General features: G+C 38.3%; 1 protein-coding gene across 6 annotated transcripts in view; it reads left to right on the forward strand.

Moving 5' to 3' along the window:
* The window catches only part of PDE1C (phosphodiesterase 1C), a 69,386-nt gene that overhangs the window by 14,096 nt on the left and 37,348 nt on the right, over window positions 1-17,942 (forward strand). For 4 of the 6 annotated variants that reach the window (XM_027902261.1, XM_027902264.1, XM_027902262.1 and 1 more), the window contains exons 2-8: window positions 4,405-4,518; window positions 5,376-5,558; window positions 7,782-7,848; window positions 8,512-8,628; window positions 10,513-10,653; window positions 12,306-12,406; window positions 14,123-14,251. In XM_027902261.1, coding sequence (XP_027758062.1) covers window positions 5,473-5,558; window positions 7,782-7,848; window positions 8,512-8,628; window positions 10,513-10,653; window positions 12,306-12,406; window positions 14,123-14,251 — 641 coding nt within the window. In that variant the 5' untranslated portion in view covers window positions 4,405-4,518; window positions 5,376-5,472. Of the gene's footprint in view, window positions 1-4,404; window positions 4,519-5,375; window positions 5,559-7,781; window positions 7,849-8,511; window positions 8,629-10,512; window positions 10,654-12,305; window positions 12,407-14,122; window positions 14,252-17,942 lie in introns of those variants that run through there. The other 2 variants (XM_027902259.1, XM_027902258.1) reach the window with 1 other exon arrangement.

Genomic DNA, 17,942 nt, shown 5'->3' on the forward strand with positions numbered 1-17,942 from the left:
CATGCACTATGAATGTGAAATTTGATGAATGATTAGATGAGACAGAACCCCAGAGACAAACTTCTTCTAGTGTATGGCGTATTAGCCACCAACACTTTAATTATTTCTGCTCATACTGTACATGTCCTAAGTGTAAACATAAATCACCAATTTCCAGATTGCTATTCTGACCTTTTGCTTCTTCTGACAGGGACACAGGGAAATCTTTAACACTTCAGGAGAAAAATGTAAAGGTAAAACAAGACCCTTCAGGAGTAATCTTAGGCACCTGTAGTTATGCTTAGCATGAAAGAACAAAACCCAGGATCTTACAATAAGAATGTGGCCTGGGAAATATGTAATCTAGTATTCAAATAAACCCAAACTCACAGATTACAGCCTTAAATCAGTTAGAATTATGTATGTCAGAGAGGTGTGTGTGCACTGCTTCAGTTTTGAAAACCAGTAGTTTGCTAGTATGGTCAGATTAATGAATAAGGCCTGACTTGATGAAAACTATTCAATGCCCATTTCATCCAGGGGTTTCCTCTTTCATGCAGACAGTCAGTCTGGTTTTATATCCTAACTCTCAGTATTTAAAATTAGTTTAGTGACCTCATCACAGGATAGAAATAAAAAATCCTCCAATGTTTGTTGAAGATGCTCATATCTAATCATGCTGAAGGGTATTTAAGAGTTTGTATAAAAAATTTTGTGTAAACCATGCATTTTGATACCTCTAGGTGTTATAGAAGGTAATACATCTAGATATCACACAGCAGAAGCTGTGTAATCAGTTTCTGATCAAGGCAAAACACCTCATAGATTTTAGTAGTTGTCATCCTAAACTGTTACTCATGGCTAGATTTTTCAAACTTATGCCATGTCCATGAATAACTTCAGTGCTGCAAAAATTTCAGGCTCAGATGTGTTTAACTCTGTTCCTTCTTTCCCCCTTGGACAGAAACAAACTCAGTTAAAAATTTTTTTTTTTTTATGATGCACTTAGGTGACTAAATTATTTTTTGTCTACCAAACCTAATATGTGGATTTTCTTGAAATAATTTTCTTTTGTGCTCTGGAAAAGAAAATTATTTCATTGTTAGATCAAGTTGAGAATTACTGCCAGTTCCTAGAAATGCTACCAGACACCGAGTCTAGAGTGTTGTGTGATTGAACCTTGGCTCCACCAGAAACAAGAATGCTCACTCCCATCATTGGATCAGCTTCTACCGTTTTTATATAAACTGATTCCTGATGTTGTAGGCCACTTCAAACAGTAAATGAAAACTCACAATTCGTAGTCTGTTTACTCAAAACTAGACTGAAAGCAACCCTGTTTTACCACCTCTTGGCCTAAACCCAGCTCTTATTCTGAACTGTCATTGGTGATGACGGGCAGATATATTATTTCCCACAGATCTCATTTAACAAAATCAGTAACCAAAGAACTTCAAGTGCTTTCTTGATCTAAAGAATAATGAGCATATAGTTAATAAAAATCCTTTTCACCATATTGTTTTGATTGAGTATTTATACAGATATGTCAGGCTTAGGAAAAATGAAATATGTTACGTTTTATAACCGTAGTCTTGTGCTCATTCACATTAAGCAATCAAGAGTGTCTCAAATGGATCACACATTGGCTGTTACATTGTCTTGTTTTAGAAAAACCTCTTGCTTTCACTAGATTATTGTGATTGTTTTTAAAACATTGTTATTAGGCTTTGGATAGGGTATTTGAATATTTATTCTGTTGAATAAGACATGTACTTATAATAAGACTAGCTAAGACATGCACTTATCCCATGCAATAGTTGCCATGAAGTTTTGGTTGGTACTAGTGCCTTATTAAGACTGCTTGGCTGACTGTTACTTTGCATCTATAGGATGCTTTTCCTTTGGATCCAGAAAAAGAATTAATTCTAGGCTAAAATGTACGGAGATAAACTGGTAAACTCTTCCAACAGTTTATTTTGCAACTGAAGACTATAGTGCTCAGCCAAAGGTGTGGTTAATTAGGGTGGGCCATAAACAGTAGCTTGGAAGAGAGTGGAGATGAGATGTTTTGCTCCATTCTGTATTTTGACCTGGAGTTTATGTGCTTAGTTGTGTTATTGCAGCGGAGCTGAACTGGTCATACCAGTCCAAAAATTCCTTTGTGGTAAGCCTGTACAGCAATTTGATCTGATTCCAGGATTGGATGTTACGAGGTCGGGAGCAGGCATATCTCAAAATAATCACTGTTTTAGCAGCATGACAAATTTCTACTCAGAAAAGCCCCGTTCCCATTGTTTGAAACTTGAGGAACTGTGTGAATTTATGGAGATATTTACTTGGGAGAGAGGAACAGAGTAGAAGGGCAGCAGTCCCCACGTTAACATTGCTTTGAATTGTGGCATCTTGTTCAAGTCTGTACCCTTTTCAGAGTATCTAGATTTGCAATTATGCATATGTGCATGCATATTAGAAAACTGCCCTATACCCAAAGGCCTGTTCTCATAAGGGAAGATGGTGAATTATTGCTTTAAGTTCTGAGTAATATGTAGTGATTACATGATCTAATAAGAAATGCTTATTTTGTACGAAGCAGAAATTTTTATTCTCTCCATCATGACTATACATGCATTATAATTTAAATAGAGTTCTTAGGGGAAAGAATTATTTGCTTGTATTGTGGGAAATGGAAAATTCCATCTATTGAGCTTTCTGATTATTATTTTGTAAATTTCTAAAGCTTGTGGTTGATTTTATTTATTTATTTTAATTTTTTAAAAAAAGCTATTTGAGCTGGCTATCAAAGGAATGTTATCACAAATGAGTCCAACTGTTAAGTCCAGCACTGCAAAGCCCTCACTAAACCACATTCCTAATTGAATTTTATTGAACTTGAGAATTATTTCAGCCACCTTGAAACAGAATTTTTCAGTTAATAAACTTGCCTGAATGCTCTTCAGTCCATTTAGGACTATTTTAAAAAATAAAGATACATGAAATAAATTAAAGACAAATGATTACCAGGCTCTTATTTAGTGCAGGTAATTGGGAGCAGCTGCTGTGACTCAGTGAATCAGCAACAGTTATAGATAACAGATGGTAAGATGAAGGCAGTGTAATTTTTTTATTTCACATGAGAATGCCTCATGGTGTGGCAGGGTTTTATTACAGCAACAGTACTGTTTGTCCAAATGATTGATGCACATAGTATTCTGCATAATCTTCTTTAATGAAAAATGTTGTTGCCATGAAGCATCAACACTGTGCTGTTACTGAACATGAATTTTGAATGACTTATGGCATAAAGCTGCTGGATACTTATATTAATGAAATAAAAGTCAGGAAGAGCCAAAGGTAATGTTCTTCCTGCAATATTGACTCCTGTGTACAATATTTCTGGTAGTTAGTTAAGGGGTCACATCTGCAGCCTCCCTGTTTGTGGGATGAAGGAACGAGGAGGCATATGAAGCAATACTTACTGTTTGGACATGAAAGTGGTTTTATTTTTTTTCTCCTCCTCCCCTCTGGTATTGTCAAGGTAAGCTGAGAATGGATAGGAAGGATCAATGATTTGGCTTTAGAGAGGAAGCAAATTCATCTTCCACATGTACTGCCTGCGTGGGGAAGCACATTTCCAGCTCTGCTCATGAAACAAAATATTTGTGTTTGTGTTGCTGTTAACATCTGGTGGTGCAGTTACATAGCAGAGGGCTATGGGAGCACTGAACCATGCCTCTTCCATGGGCCTGAAGTTACTCCATGGATTTTCTGAGCTGGATTTCAGGATTGGATGGAAATATGTTGAATGCTCTCCACCTGAAATATTGAACAATACTTTTGTTTTTCACTTGCTGACAAGTGGATGAGAAATCCATCCTCCTGGAGATGGAAGTAATCTCTTCACCTTTGTGGCCAGTGACACCACTCAAGGAAATGGCATGAAGCTGAGCTAGGGAAGGTTTAGGTTAGTTACCAGGAAAGGGTTTTTCACCCAGAGGGTGCTGGAGGATTGAAACAGGCTCCCTGGGGAAGTGGTCACAGCATCAAGCACGCCAGAGTTCAAGAAGCGTTTGGACCAATGCTCTTAGGCACATGGAGTGATTCTTGGGGTGGCCTGCATAGAGCCAGGAGCTGGACTTGATGATACTGATGAGTCTCTTCCAACTCAGCATATTCTATGATTCTATGACTGTATGATAACTCACTTACTTGAGCCTAAATACAATGCACTGTTTGCCTGGCGTCATTGTAACTGATCTTTAAAAAGTGAGTTTTGTTGATTTCTTGCATGTGGCTTTGAGAAACTTATAAACTTCCAAAACTTCCACCTGTCAAGCATGTATGCTAGGTCTCATGCTGGGAACTAATACTCACTGTCAAACCTATTTCTCTTTATACTAATCAGATTTTTGTTTTGCTTTTTTTTAGATTGCGGTCTTTGGTAAAGCAATTAGAGAGAGGAGAAGCTTCAGTTGTAGACCTTAAGAAGAATTTGGAATATGCTGCGACTGTTCTTGAGTCAGTATACATTGATGAAACTAGGTGAGTTAACTCCAGACATCAGCACTCTCATATCTGGTACCAATGACACAAAATTGTAATTTACATGCCAATTGGGAAATTTGAGCCAAGATTTATTACTGGCAGAAAATATGTTTTTAATCATTAGAATATTGTATTCTGTGTAGAGCAGATCTTCAATCCTTGGTTTAAAAGCTTTTTTAAATTCTATGGGGCAGGGAAGGAGATAAAAAGAAATCATAAGTGTAATATACATTTTCATGGAGAAATGTTCTCATAATAATTGTGTCACACTTTTTCTGAAAGTTTCTAAATTCCTACTCATTTATTCCTTGTGAATAATGTTAAATCTTTTTGCTTGTATCATATCTTTGAAATTAAAAAAAAAAAGTTTACTCCAGGTCATAATAGAGGTAGACTGCTAAGACATTGCAGAAGAGTTCCTCTGTTATATGCCGTTTATCCAGTGGCAAATGCACTTGTGGAGTTGCCACAGATGATCAGAATGAGAAAGGAGATGACTGTATGTTACTAATTCAGAAGTTAGAAGTGACCATAAATTATCTCTGAAGGGCAGAAAGTTCAGAAATATTGATGTGCTGAAGATGTGAAGTCAGTGAATGATTATGTAGCTGTGATTCAAAAGGCTGATACTTCTAGTTTGTCAGCCTAGTAGTGAGTTTTACAAAATGAAATTAAAGTATTCAAGATAATAAAAAAACTGTTGAAAACTTATATGATTGTGTTTGATTAGGAATGATAACCCAAAGACTTTTAACAGCTGCTTTAATTAGAATATGTGTGAGGGGTTTTTTTGTTAATAATGTTATAGTGATCTCTAAGGGAATCTGTTTACCCATTGTTCCTCACCCTTCTAGGCGTTTACTGGACACAGAAGATGAACTGAGTGATATTCGATCTGACTCTGTGCCCTCAGAGGTCCGTGACTGGTTGGCTGCTACCTTCACACGGCAAATGGGGATGATGCTCAAAAGGACAGAGGAAAAACCCCGCTTCAGGAGTATTGTCCATGCAGTGCAAGCTGGGATATTTGTAGAAAGGTAAAGTAGGATGTAACTACTTTGTTCTAATAACTGCCCAGGTACAAGAGATTGCACAATTACTGGAGGTGGAGGAGAATACCTTAGGGCAGAAGACCTCAGAGAAAGAGTAGGTTACTCCATTCAATGAAGAACACTTTAATATGCTTCTAATGATGTTCCTACACAGATCTGGATAACACCTTAAAATCTGGGATTAAGTAACAGATTGCAATCTGAAACAGTTCTGTTTCATCTGTTCTTAGTATAGTACAGATGTAATAGCACAGCTGATATAATTTTGACAAAGAATATACATTTCTGCATAGTTCTAGGTCAGGAGAGACAGCATTTAATATTCAGTCAGGCCAGACCAAACTCTCCCTAGCCTCTGTTTACTTCTATGGTCCAGTATTTCTCATGAAGAATTGCTAAGAAACAAACCAAAATCCTTTATCATAGTATTACTAGAAAGAACTATAGATCAAGATTGATGTGAAAATTTTAGAGTTCAGGGGGGATTTAAAGAAAGCCATTGAGTCCTCTTAGCCTTCCCTGTTGCGATTAACATCAGAATCTGTTGCCAGAACTGATTTTATTTTCTGAACACTTATTTAAAACATTTATTCATTTCAATTTGGACTCACTTCCAGTCTTGATTTTTCTTATCAAGTAACACTCTTTGCTGACTCTCTTCATTCAAGCTAAAAGGAGGTCTGGCACATGTGAAACTGTCAACAGTCTTTAGACGGCCTGAAAGACAGTAGCTCCCGGGTCCCTGGGAGAATTTTGTAACAGCAAAATTCAAGTTAGGAATGGAGGAGCAGAGCACCTTTCAGTGTTCATCAGAATTGCAGTGACAGCCTAACAGCCCTCTGTGCAGGAGGCTGAGTGTCTCAGACAGCAGACCACAAGCCACAGAGATACACAGAAGCCTCCTTCGGCATGATTATAGCCAGTATTTTTGTCTGTGCACCATTTACTGTACATGTGTTAAGAGTGGCAGCAAATTGTGACAAGCATAAACTTGTCATTTCTCCTTGGAACAGGTTTGTCCTAGGTTTGACAGGCTATTTGTGAATTAACCCTCACTCTTAATGGGGGACTTGCTCAACAAGGAAGGAAATGAACTGCTGCAGAGTAGGCTGTAGAAGGCTGTTTTCCAGCTGATCTGAATCACTGTGGCCCAAAGGAGATATAATATAGCACCAGAGGAGGGTTGTGGCTCTCCTGAGGGAAGGGAAAGGGACTCTGCTTGAATTGTCGTAAGAGAAGGCTGTGAAGCTTCTGACTGGAGTGAGGAAGGGGATAAGAAGTTTTGAAATTTGAGGAATGGGTGAATATAATTCTTCAAAGGAGATACCTTTTCTATGGTCTGAGTACAGAACATGATAGAAAAAATGGAAGTGAAGGAAGACTTTGCACAGGATCATTTCAGATGGGAGAAGAGAGCTTTCCATCATCTCCTTTTAGCCCTATGATTCTTAAGGACAAAAAAGGGTGACCTGTGAAAAGGCATTTTAGCTATGACAGTGCTTCTGCATTCACTAAGCCTGTTAAACACAGTGTGCCCTGAAAACAAGTTTAAAATCTAGTACATGCTTTATAATCTTTTTTAAAAATATGCTTTGTAATCAAGTATAAAATCTGCTACATTCATGTTTTTAGTATGGTTACAGATGCTGATTTTCACCTTGTTCTTTCTCTCTCACTCCCTGAAACACACACACAGGGCGAACACCCAAAACATTTTATACTAATCTCAAAAACATACAGACAAAAATAACAGCTGTGCCGAACTGGAGTTGATTCATTGCGTACGGATGATTTCTGAGGTACATTCAGAATTAGCGGGCATGTGGGCCAGCAAGGACTAAGGGAACTGAAAGATCAGTACGGCCACGTGCAATGGGAAATTGGGAACATCTTGTTATTTGAGTGTAGCCTTTCCCTCTGATGAAGACCCGGTATTGGCAAATTCTTTGTCATGTCCTGCTGGGTAGCCAAGCTATGAGATAATGGGGAGTGTATAGGCTCAAATTAGACTATACAATAAGAAGAGTGTAGAGAATATTGTGTAAGTTAGGAACAAGATGGAAGGAAAAAAAAAACCAACAAATTGCCATCAGGGTCCTGGGCCAAATAAAGTCTCCTGTAATGGTCTGTTGTTTTATGATTTTTGTTGATTGCTTTATTTTGTTTTAATTCTAATTATGTGTTACCTTATCTATTTTATCTTGGTAGAATGTACAGACGGACTTCAAATATGGTTGGCTTGAGCTACCCACCAGCTGTAATTGGAGTGCTAAAGGTAATCCCAACAAAAAGGTATTGAAGGGGAGTCTATACAAAGCCTCAACATAATACTGCGATATTCGACTTGATAAGGGAGTCTTAGTACTTGGCCTTTCCTTCTCTCTGACATTAGTTTAGTTCACATACATTAATCATTTAAGAGACCCAAGGGAATATCCTTTCAATAAAGGAAAGAACAGAGTTCAAGGCTGTGGCAGTTTTCAGGTTGTGAAGGTAACAACTCTGTTCCAAATTACAGTGATTAAACCAAGGACTTGGGAATCAATCACAACATCCCACAGGGAAGAAAGAAAATAAAGATGGAGAGAGGTGGAGAAGGAAAAGGATCAGTTGCTGTGAGAGAAGGGATTTCTCACATTGTTCAGCTTCAGGTCTTCAAGGTGACAATCAGTTTATAAATATTGACCCTTCTATGAGTTTTGAGGTTTCAGAGGAAAAATGATCAGTCATAATTAGTCTGAAAAAAACCCAAAGGTTCAATCCATGGGACAATCACAAAATTCTTTGCTTAGGAAGGAATTATCAAGACTACAAACAGATGTTAGGAGCCAGCTGCCTACACAGCTTCTCAGTTTGTAGATTGAGAGAGAAAGTGAGAGAAATTGAACTATCATGGCAAAAGGGATGACCATATTGTCTTTTCTACCCACTCTTACAGAATGTTGACAAGTGGTCCTTTGATGTATTCGCACTAAACGATGCCAGTGGTGATCATGCACTGAAATTCATTTTCTATGAACTTCTCACGCGCTATGATCTGATCAACCGTTTCAAGGTCAGTAGTTAGAAGATGGTTATCTTCTTCCATCCTGGATTTTGTTCATCTTCTCTCTCATTTTGCTTTGTTCCATTCAAAATGCAATTTTAGTGGTCTTTGAAGATTTTATGAACACTGCACTTTCCCCAATAAGCATGAACAGATGTGATTTAAGTAGTACTTTCAATTGCAGTGGAAAACCATGAAGTAGATGGGGTTCCAAACAGGTTTCCACATAAAATACTGCATATGATCCTCTCAGAATGATGGTGTCATTTTCCTGAGCTTCATAGGACCTTCAAGTATGCAGTCACAAAAAGAGAATAAGAGAACATGAATGCAAATTCAAATTTATTACAATTAGTTAGACCAGCAAATGATTCTGCTCCCTCCTCCACTCTCATGAGACTCCACCTGGAGTACTGCATCCAGGTCTAGAGTTCTCAGAACAGGAAAGACATGGACCTGTTGGAATCACTCCAGAGGAGGGCCACAAAAATGATCAGAGGGCTGGAGCACCTTTCCTGTGAGGAAAGGCTGTGAGAGTTGGGGTTGTTCCTTTGGAGAAGAGAAGGTTCTGATGAATGTTCATTCCAGCCTTCTAGTACTTGAAAGGGACCTATAAGAAAGATGGGGAATAACTTTTTATCAGGGTTTGTTGCAACAGGACAAGGGGTAATGATTTTAAACTAAAAGAGGTAGATTTAGAATAGATGTAAGGAAGATTTTTTTTTTTATGGTGAAAGTAGTGAAACACTAGAACAGGTTGCCCAGAGACATGGCAGATGCCCCATCCCTGGAAGCATTCAAGGTCAGATTGGACTCTGACAAACCTGATCTAATTGAAGACGTCCCTCTGCTCATTGCAGGGACGTGACCTTTAAAAGTCCACTTCAACCCTAACTATTCTATAATTTTGTAATCGTTACAGAGGTTTGCAGATACAAATGTTATGTATCTTTTACTCCAACTTTGAACAGGCTTAAATTTGACCGGCAGAAACATTGCCATCTAGATCTTGACCATTCCCCTCACACAGATTCTCTGCTGTCCCTTCCTCTTTTGACATTTTCAATTCCTATGGATCCCCGCTCACTTTGGCTGGAAAATGTTTACAGATCTCTGGGTCCTGTACTTCTTCAGTAACTACCCATGTCTGATGAGACATCTTTGAAGAAGGTGTCTGGTCAGAGCTGCATTCTCTGCTTATATGTACCCAACAGGACAACAGCAGTGCTCCTCTATGGAAACAGTGAAAGTGGAGAACCCCTGCTGCCCATGTTGCTGGTTGCATACATTACAGCTGACAGCACCTGCATAGTCTCCTCTGTAGAAGTCCCCTCGATTGCATTTCTTTGAGTGTCTGAAGTTAATCTTGGAGTTAGAAAAACATGGCAGTCCCATAGGATGTGCAGGCTGGATTTTGCTGTGAAAACCTGGAGGTCTGATAAATGTTTCTCAGACTTGCTATATGATGTATTTCATTAGAAAATCCTGAATGTGAGTAGTAAAGCAGAGTATTCTGCTGGGTTGTGAAGGCAATAGACAGTTGCTTGTAGCCTATTTAGAAATATTTTTCCAGGGACAATCAATAAAGTGGTCACTGCTACTTTTCATAATCTATGTGTCTTCCAGACAACATTTCATAGTATACTTATTTCTGTGTGTTTATGTATGGGAATGATTCACCCATAATGTAATTATGGATGGAAAAATCAGTTTGAAGGAGTAACCTGAATTCACTCTCTCTCAAGTGCCTGTTTCAGATATTTTAGTGTTCTGTTTATTTGTCAAGTAAAAACTGCTCTTGGGAAACCTCTTATCAAAATACTCCCCTCTGAATGCTAGCCATTAAAGCTGTTTTGTTTTTTTTTTTCTTTAATTCTGTGATGCTTTACTTAGATTCCCATTTCTGCCCTGGTGTCCTTTGTGGAAGCTCTGGAGGTTGGCTACAGCAAACACAAAAATCCTTATCACAACCTAATGCACGCTGCAGATGTGACACAGACAGTCCATTACCTCCTTTTCAAGACAGGCATAGCGGTAAGTAAAGGACTTGGCATCCTGAATATATAATACAACAGTTTTTGCCTGATAATGAGATTGTGATTATCCACATTTGCATTGTAGACAAACTTCATTTGATATGTCTGAGCTAATGCAAGTAGCGACTTTGGATTATTTAGAAATAGAAGGTAGGTGAAGTTGTCAGTAACTCTTTTAACAGTGATCTAAAGAGAATGAATGAAAAAACTAAGCCTGTTTTTTCATTCTACCACAGATCTCCTGTGTGAATCTGCCAACACAAGTTGGTTGTAATTCATTTCACCTAATATGAAGGATTGTATTGTCTAAGCTGTCCTCTTAACTTAAGCAATGGAGGCAGTACATCCAAAGGATAATTCATTCCAATTATCTGAGCATAAGAGCCGTCATCTGGAAATGCTGATCCCCATCCACTTCTTTACAGCAAAACCATCTTGAACTGGTTTACAGAGAAGCCTACAAATGGCTGATATCTGACACAGTGTCAGGAATGGATAGAGGGCTTAGAAAAATATACAATATTGTTCCCACAGGGGTTTTCAAGACAAACAACAGAAATACACTTGAAGATGGACTAGAGATAAATATTTATGGTATCTAAAGCCTTCGCCTCCAATGCACTTGATGTTAACAACGCTCCATATGTGTTACTCCTTGTGTGTCTGGAAAACCAGACAATGAAATGATTGATTGACCAAGAGAGAAATTATTAAGCCCACATGAGTTATTTATAAATCTAAGGGAAAAGTGACTTAAGCATTGAAGAGTAAGACTTTTACTAGGAAATCAGAAAAAAACCCCTAAACTCTAGGGCTTTCTCAAACATTTCTAAGAATGATAAACAAATAACAAAATGTTCATCTTTTGAGGTTATCTTCCTTATTGTCCTCATGATTCAGCAATTGGTACAGACATTTAGTTACTGCAGTTTACTGACACTTTTCTATATCTGAGGCTCTGCTACACAGGTCAGCTGAACTGGAAATACATACCCTGGTGGTATGTGTTTACTTGCATATGTATCATCAAGTTCCCTTCAAAGAGCCTTGATTTTCTTGAGGTTTCCTTGTCTCTGTTCTTCAAACATTGCTCTTTCAGAAGGGCATGTGTTTCCCCTTGCTCTGCCTTAAATCTTATTACTCCTGTAATCATTTTGCTGAAGTTCACTTTATTTAGATGGAGATCCAGGAAACACACTGGTTTGGCTTTTGTGTATTAGCTGGAGAAGTTTGCTTTAAAGCAGCTGGCAGGCTGCAGGGGAAAGGCAATGATGTGCAACACTGACATTCAACAGGGGATAACTTGCCTTAAAAATCAAAAACTTTAATGCCTGAGAAAATGTAGCAGTGGTATTAATAAATAAATAATTAATAAATAAAGAGTCCTTGGGACTAGGCAGACACCAATTTGGTGTGTAACAAATGCATTGCTTTATTGAAAGAGACAAAGGCTTATACAGTACTTTCAAATGGTGACACGTCACAACACGTGACCTTTTCAGCCACTCCCATGCAATCATTTAACTCCACACGTGTGATAGAGGACTTAAGAACTACAACTGCCAGGGTGCTTTGCTACCACCCATCCTGTAACCCAAAACCCCACAAGAAAATGACAACTTAGCTGATTGCCCTGTCATCTCTTTTCAGCACTGGCTGACGGAGCTGGAGATCTTCGCTATGATCTTCGCAGCTGCCATACATGACTATGAACACACTGGAACCACCAACAACTTTCACATCCAGACACGGTGAGGCCACTGTAAATCATGATGAAGGGTTGGAATATGAAGGGGGAAACCTGTGGTGAATAATAGCACACCTAGAAAAGTGCAGGAACTTCTGTTTTCAAGTGATACAGGAGAAAAGTTCACTTCTTTAGGTTGCATTCAATTTTCTCCTCTCAACCATTTACAATGGAATGCATGCATTTTAGCTTTCTGAGCATTGTTTCACATTAATGATCAGGAAAAAGAAAGGACCCAAATTATTTCTGTGTAAGAGTGCCAAAGACAAATTGATGTACAGAGCAATGTATTTTAGTGTATTATAGTTTTGAAGGAGATACTGTAATTTGGAATTTTTTTCTCCTTGTTGAATTTGAAGAATCAAACATTAACTGCATAAATCAGGCATTCAACAAGATTTGTTGTATTTGTTAGTGAACAGCAACACTACACACTACTATTTTCACTTGAGTGGAAAACCACATCTGCAGCAAGGGCTTATGTTGACCATTACCTGATCAGGGAAATATTTTTTAAAAGCTTTTTAAATTGCTAGACAGTGATTAACTGATCACAAACTAGACTGGACCAGTGTATTTTATAAGGCTTTTGGGTTAATGGAAGAAAGGAGAAGATGAAGAAGGCAGCAGAATTCAGAAGTAGGCAAAGATTCTGAATTCTCTAGTTGTGGTGATAACTGGACATTTAATATCTGTGTATTATTTTGACAATAGGAGACAAAATGTTTAGATGTCCTCAAATGGTGCTCTGCACTTGGGCATTTCTAAGGTGCATTGTATCTTACCCTGAGTTAGATGTCTGTAGTGTGTTAGCTGATTCACGTTGTGCATCAGCAATGGTTGCTAAGATAAAGCACACATGTGCAGGAAAGTTGAGGAATGTAGAAAGAAGTTTCTGTCTCTCTTCTGTGCCAAACTACACTCCACTTGTTACTGCTTCACACATGCAAGAATTAGGGATCTGCTGTATTTCCCAAATACTTATAAAAGGATTAAAGGAAGGACAGTTGTAATTTAATTTCTGTAACACTGGACATCAGAAGGTGTAAAATGTCAGAGAAGAAAAATACACATTTTTTCTCTGAGAAGCAGGTCTGAGTGGGAACTGTAACAAATCATACTGGTCCTCTGTTGCCATTAACTTCTTTGTTTTCAGGCCAGTTTAGCTAGTGATCTATCAAAGATCTCTGCCCTGAGGCTTAAAGTAAGGCATGAACTACCTTTGGTCTTTCTCTGTCCCATTGGCAACTGGCTTTCCAGACAGCATAGTCTAGCACATGGATGTCAGAATGCAGTTCAGCTATGTCTTGCTTGCAGCCAGTTTGCTGTTCTGGACACAATATTGGGTCACATCTTGCAATTGCTTTCTTGGGTATAGTCAGGCTTTAATATCAGAGCAACATACATAAGAACTGGAAAAAAACCTCATGGTTCAAATTGAAATTTACCTATCTCTTACAGCTTTCAGTGCTTGTTTTCAAGTATGTAACAAAGCAATTAGTTGAGTGTCAGCTGGTGAAATAGGTTTTGCAGTGAGTTTTGATCTTTACATTTATTTTACTGAATAACAACAATTAACAAAGTATTACAAATGTTCTTAAAATGCTTGTATCTGTCCTATAGACTTAATTGCTGCAGCTGATCACAGGAAAACTTCTGAATTTGAGACTCTTTAGACAGGGAAGAAACAACCTTTCCTATGTTTTCTTTTAAATGCTAGGTCAGACTCAGCCATTCTGTATAATGACCGGTCTGTGCTTGAAAATCACCATGTTAGTGCGGCGTATCGTCTTTTGCAAGATGATGAAGAGATGAATATTTTATCTAATCTCTCAAAGGATGATTGGAGGTAAAAATTAACATGGTGGCTGCCGAGGAATATTGCAGCATCACCATAGATTGCTATTACATTGTATATGTAATATTAATTATTGTATATTACATGTTAGTATTTCTATGCTACAAGGTAAAGAACTTTGAAAGGTGTTTGTCTTGCTTATTCCTCCTTTCAGTTTTCATCTCTGATACTGAGGCTAGGCTTTGTGATGATGCATTATAATACAGAAATTGACTCCCATCTAATTTCTAAGTATCCCAGAGAAAGTCTTTGTACACATCCATTTTTAAGTGAGTGTAGAGCTAGCCTACTGTTTGTTCATCCTAAAGCATAAACATAACCTTTATCTAGTTTGACACTTCCTACCTGGAAGTTATAAATGGAACTTAAATAATCCAGTCCATGGAGCGTAGATCAGTCTACATGTGCCAAGGTGATGTAAGAAGCTGTAATTTAAAATAAGCGTCAGGAAATATATGATTTATGTGCCAAAGTCAGCCTTTCTAATACCAGACAATTCAAACTGATAACAGTTTTTATGGGATCTTTTGAACTTCAAGGTGTGGTACTTCAAAAATAGCCCAGTGTGCTAGTCAGAAGGAATCCTGCTCTGTGGTCTTTCTCATGGAGGGGGAAGCAACTTATGGGACCCTTTGTAACACACAATGCCTTCTGCGTAGGCTTAAATGTGACACAGTGTTGAGTAATTGTTTCATCTTGTTTTAATATAAATGTGGGGAAATTATTCCTTCTCTGGGACCTGGCTTCTAGTAAGATGGTCAGTGAAGGCTCTGCTTGCTAATCTGTTTAGCCTGAATTTCCTGTTTATTTTAACTTGTGGGCAGTGATGTGATCCTATAGCTAAACACCAAGAATAACACTCAGGAACTTAGATGGCTGATTTCAGTCAAATGTGAGTGTTGTGAAGGAGTGACCTAAAATTCTATTCCCCAGTATGGAGAATAGTCTCATGGTGGGCAGTAAAAAGAGCAGGAAAAAACCCAACCCTGCACTGAGATGTTAAAAGTCCCTTTTAGCTATAGCTGGCAATGCCTAGTCAAATATCAACAGCAAATTACTTCTTCCTTTTATGTTGGTGGGGGAACATAAGGAACTAACTGAGTAGAAACATCAGCCTTAGAGCCACTGTCTGCAGGGAACAGCCACTCTTTACAGTGGAACAGCTAACTGAGTATGCTTCCTTGCATAGATACTGCCTTTAGGGAAATGGTCTGCTTTCAGGCGTTAAGCTGTTATTGATTGAATCAAATCCAGCTTCAGATATTTCTCCTTGATTCGATAGTGCCAACATGTGTGTTCTGTTGATGCGATGTGCTTGGACCCAAAGTTTCAAGTTTAACCTATCTCTTTAAGAAATACTGTAAGTGCCAGAGCAAAAACAGTGAGTGATTTGGATTGCTTATTTGTTCTCTCTCAAGTAGGGCTTTTTTGTTTTATAGCTGCTGGTCAAGCTGCAGAATTAAGACCATTATCTGGAAGGGCTCTAATTCAAAAACATTGTGATTTTTGCATGGTTTTGCTTTTGACAGTATTTCATACATTTCTGATAGGCAAGCATTTGAGAAGCATTTGTAAACATTAACTGACTCAGCAGAATCTGAGGTGTTGGGAAAAAAAACCCAAACCAAAAAGCCTAGAGTTTTCCATTCTGGCACTCAAAAATAGGACACTCGATATTGAAGAATGCTTTGGGAAACTAATAAAGTGTGCCCAAATTAAACTTCACTTTTGCAGACAGACCTCATAAATCTCTCTCAGCAAAAGGCTCTGGTAATGTTTTTTGGTAATGTGGTGGTTTTAATCTAAATTCTTAAGTGTCTTTCTGAGCTGAACTCTGATACCTTTTTTCACATTACTAGTAAGAGAAAATCTGATGATCAGTGGATTTTGAAATCCCAGATCTCTATGTGGATTTTATAACTTTTGTGGAATTCAGTCATCTAGTTAGGGAGTGTATTTTTAAGAAAGATATGGAGAAAATTGGAGATGCATTTCACTGTTGGAAAATAAATGGCCACAGGTTCTGTAAGAAAAGCAGATGAGAATGGAAGAGAACTTTTGTGTTACCGTCACGAAGAAAAGAGTTGAAGTCTTACTAGTACTTAAACTACTTTTTTCCCTCTTTATTTTAAAAAAACCTCTGGTGCTTAGTAAATATTTGAAAATCACTTGAGTTACCTCATCTCATGAATTCCATTTGTGCAAGTTATCAACAAGTTAATGAGAAACTATAACAAAACCAGATCACAGTGACCTAAGAAAATAAACTGCAAAGTGAACAGATGCCTTCCAAGATGCTGCTATAGATATCTTTTCTGGCACTGTATTTAATTGCTAATAAGTTTGATACAGTTATTAAAACAGAGCCCTTTACTGCCAAGTACAGCAATAAAAAGGTGTCTGGAGAATCTTTGGTTGCTACGCTTTGTATGGGAGGACAACTTTGGGAAGTAACCTATAATTCAATACTAACTTTGCCAGAAAAGCTGCTTGGTATTTTGTCCCTCAGATAATTCTGAGCCCTCCTTGTCAATCACTGTTATTCATTTCAAGATTGCGGTGAGAAACCGTGACTTTCTTTTTGACTGAAGACAACTTTGGTCATGCTCTTCTTTTGTAAGTATAAGCGTGTGCATGGTTGCATAATCATGCCCTTTCTTTGTAAATTTTTGTTCCTATGAATTCAGGATGGGCACATGAATATTCTGAGTGTTATACCTTTTGTGAGAACCAGGCAATGATGATATTTCATTTAATGTAGTGTTTTCCTATTAATTTCTGTAATAATAAAGTGCTGAGGCTTCAACCGGACAAAATTATCAGTTCAGGAGATGTTGTATTGTGCACTAAGTATTTTTGTTTAAGCCTTTTTTGTCAATTCTGGTAATTGTTATCACACTTCAGCTGTCTGTAGGTTTCTGTGTAAGCCAGCTGAGCTGGTTTGCTCTAAAGAGTTGACAGAGATCAGCATCTTCAGATCATGGCTCTTGTTTTCTCAGATAAGTGTAATGAATTGCCTTTCGAATTATCTCAGCTAGGTAAGACAACTGAAGAAATTCTACCACCAGCATGTACTGAGTGATAGATCATAGGACAGAGAGGTGCAAGCTAACACAGTGTAGTGGGGCTCTTGGTGTGTCTTTTAGGCCACTTTCAACAACTGTTTAGTTGCTCGTGCTTGGGAGCAACCTTTTGTGCATCTGGTCTGCCCCTGTGCAGTTCCATAATTGCCACACAGCTGTTGCTTGCAATTCTGAAGCCAGAGCTGGATGCTCTTCCCTGAGGAGTCACATGCTCCAGTACCTCCTGTAAATGTCCTGAGTCTCCTGTGTTGCGTGTAGACTGTACCTGTGAATTGCAGTCACACTTCAGTCAGAGCAGTAAACACTGCTGTTTGTCAGAGGCAGATTTGGAAGGAGTCCGGCCCTATCTGTCTCAAGAGCTGACTCAGATTGCCTGATTCTGATGGAAGTTGTGTCAATTGCTTCTGATTGTGCCTGAAATAAAAATGATTTAGGTCAGATTTTGCAGCTTATCCAACTGCCTACTCAAAACCGCCCATGAGATCCTAAACTGGTCACTGTTGTTTTTAGGACCGTTAGTTAATGAGAATGCACTGCAGGGTGTAGTCAGTAAGAAGAGGTGCAATGTGTACATTCTAATGGTGAGGAAATGGATCCCT

This window comes from Empidonax traillii, unplaced genomic scaffold, assembly GCF_003031625.1.
Source record: "Empidonax traillii isolate 1590-97213 ecotype Southwest subspecies unplaced genomic scaffold, ASM303162v1 scaffold857:size263469, whole genome shotgun sequence".
NCBI classification, from domain to species: domain Eukaryota; kingdom Metazoa; phylum Chordata; class Aves; order Passeriformes; family Tyrannidae; genus Empidonax; species Empidonax traillii.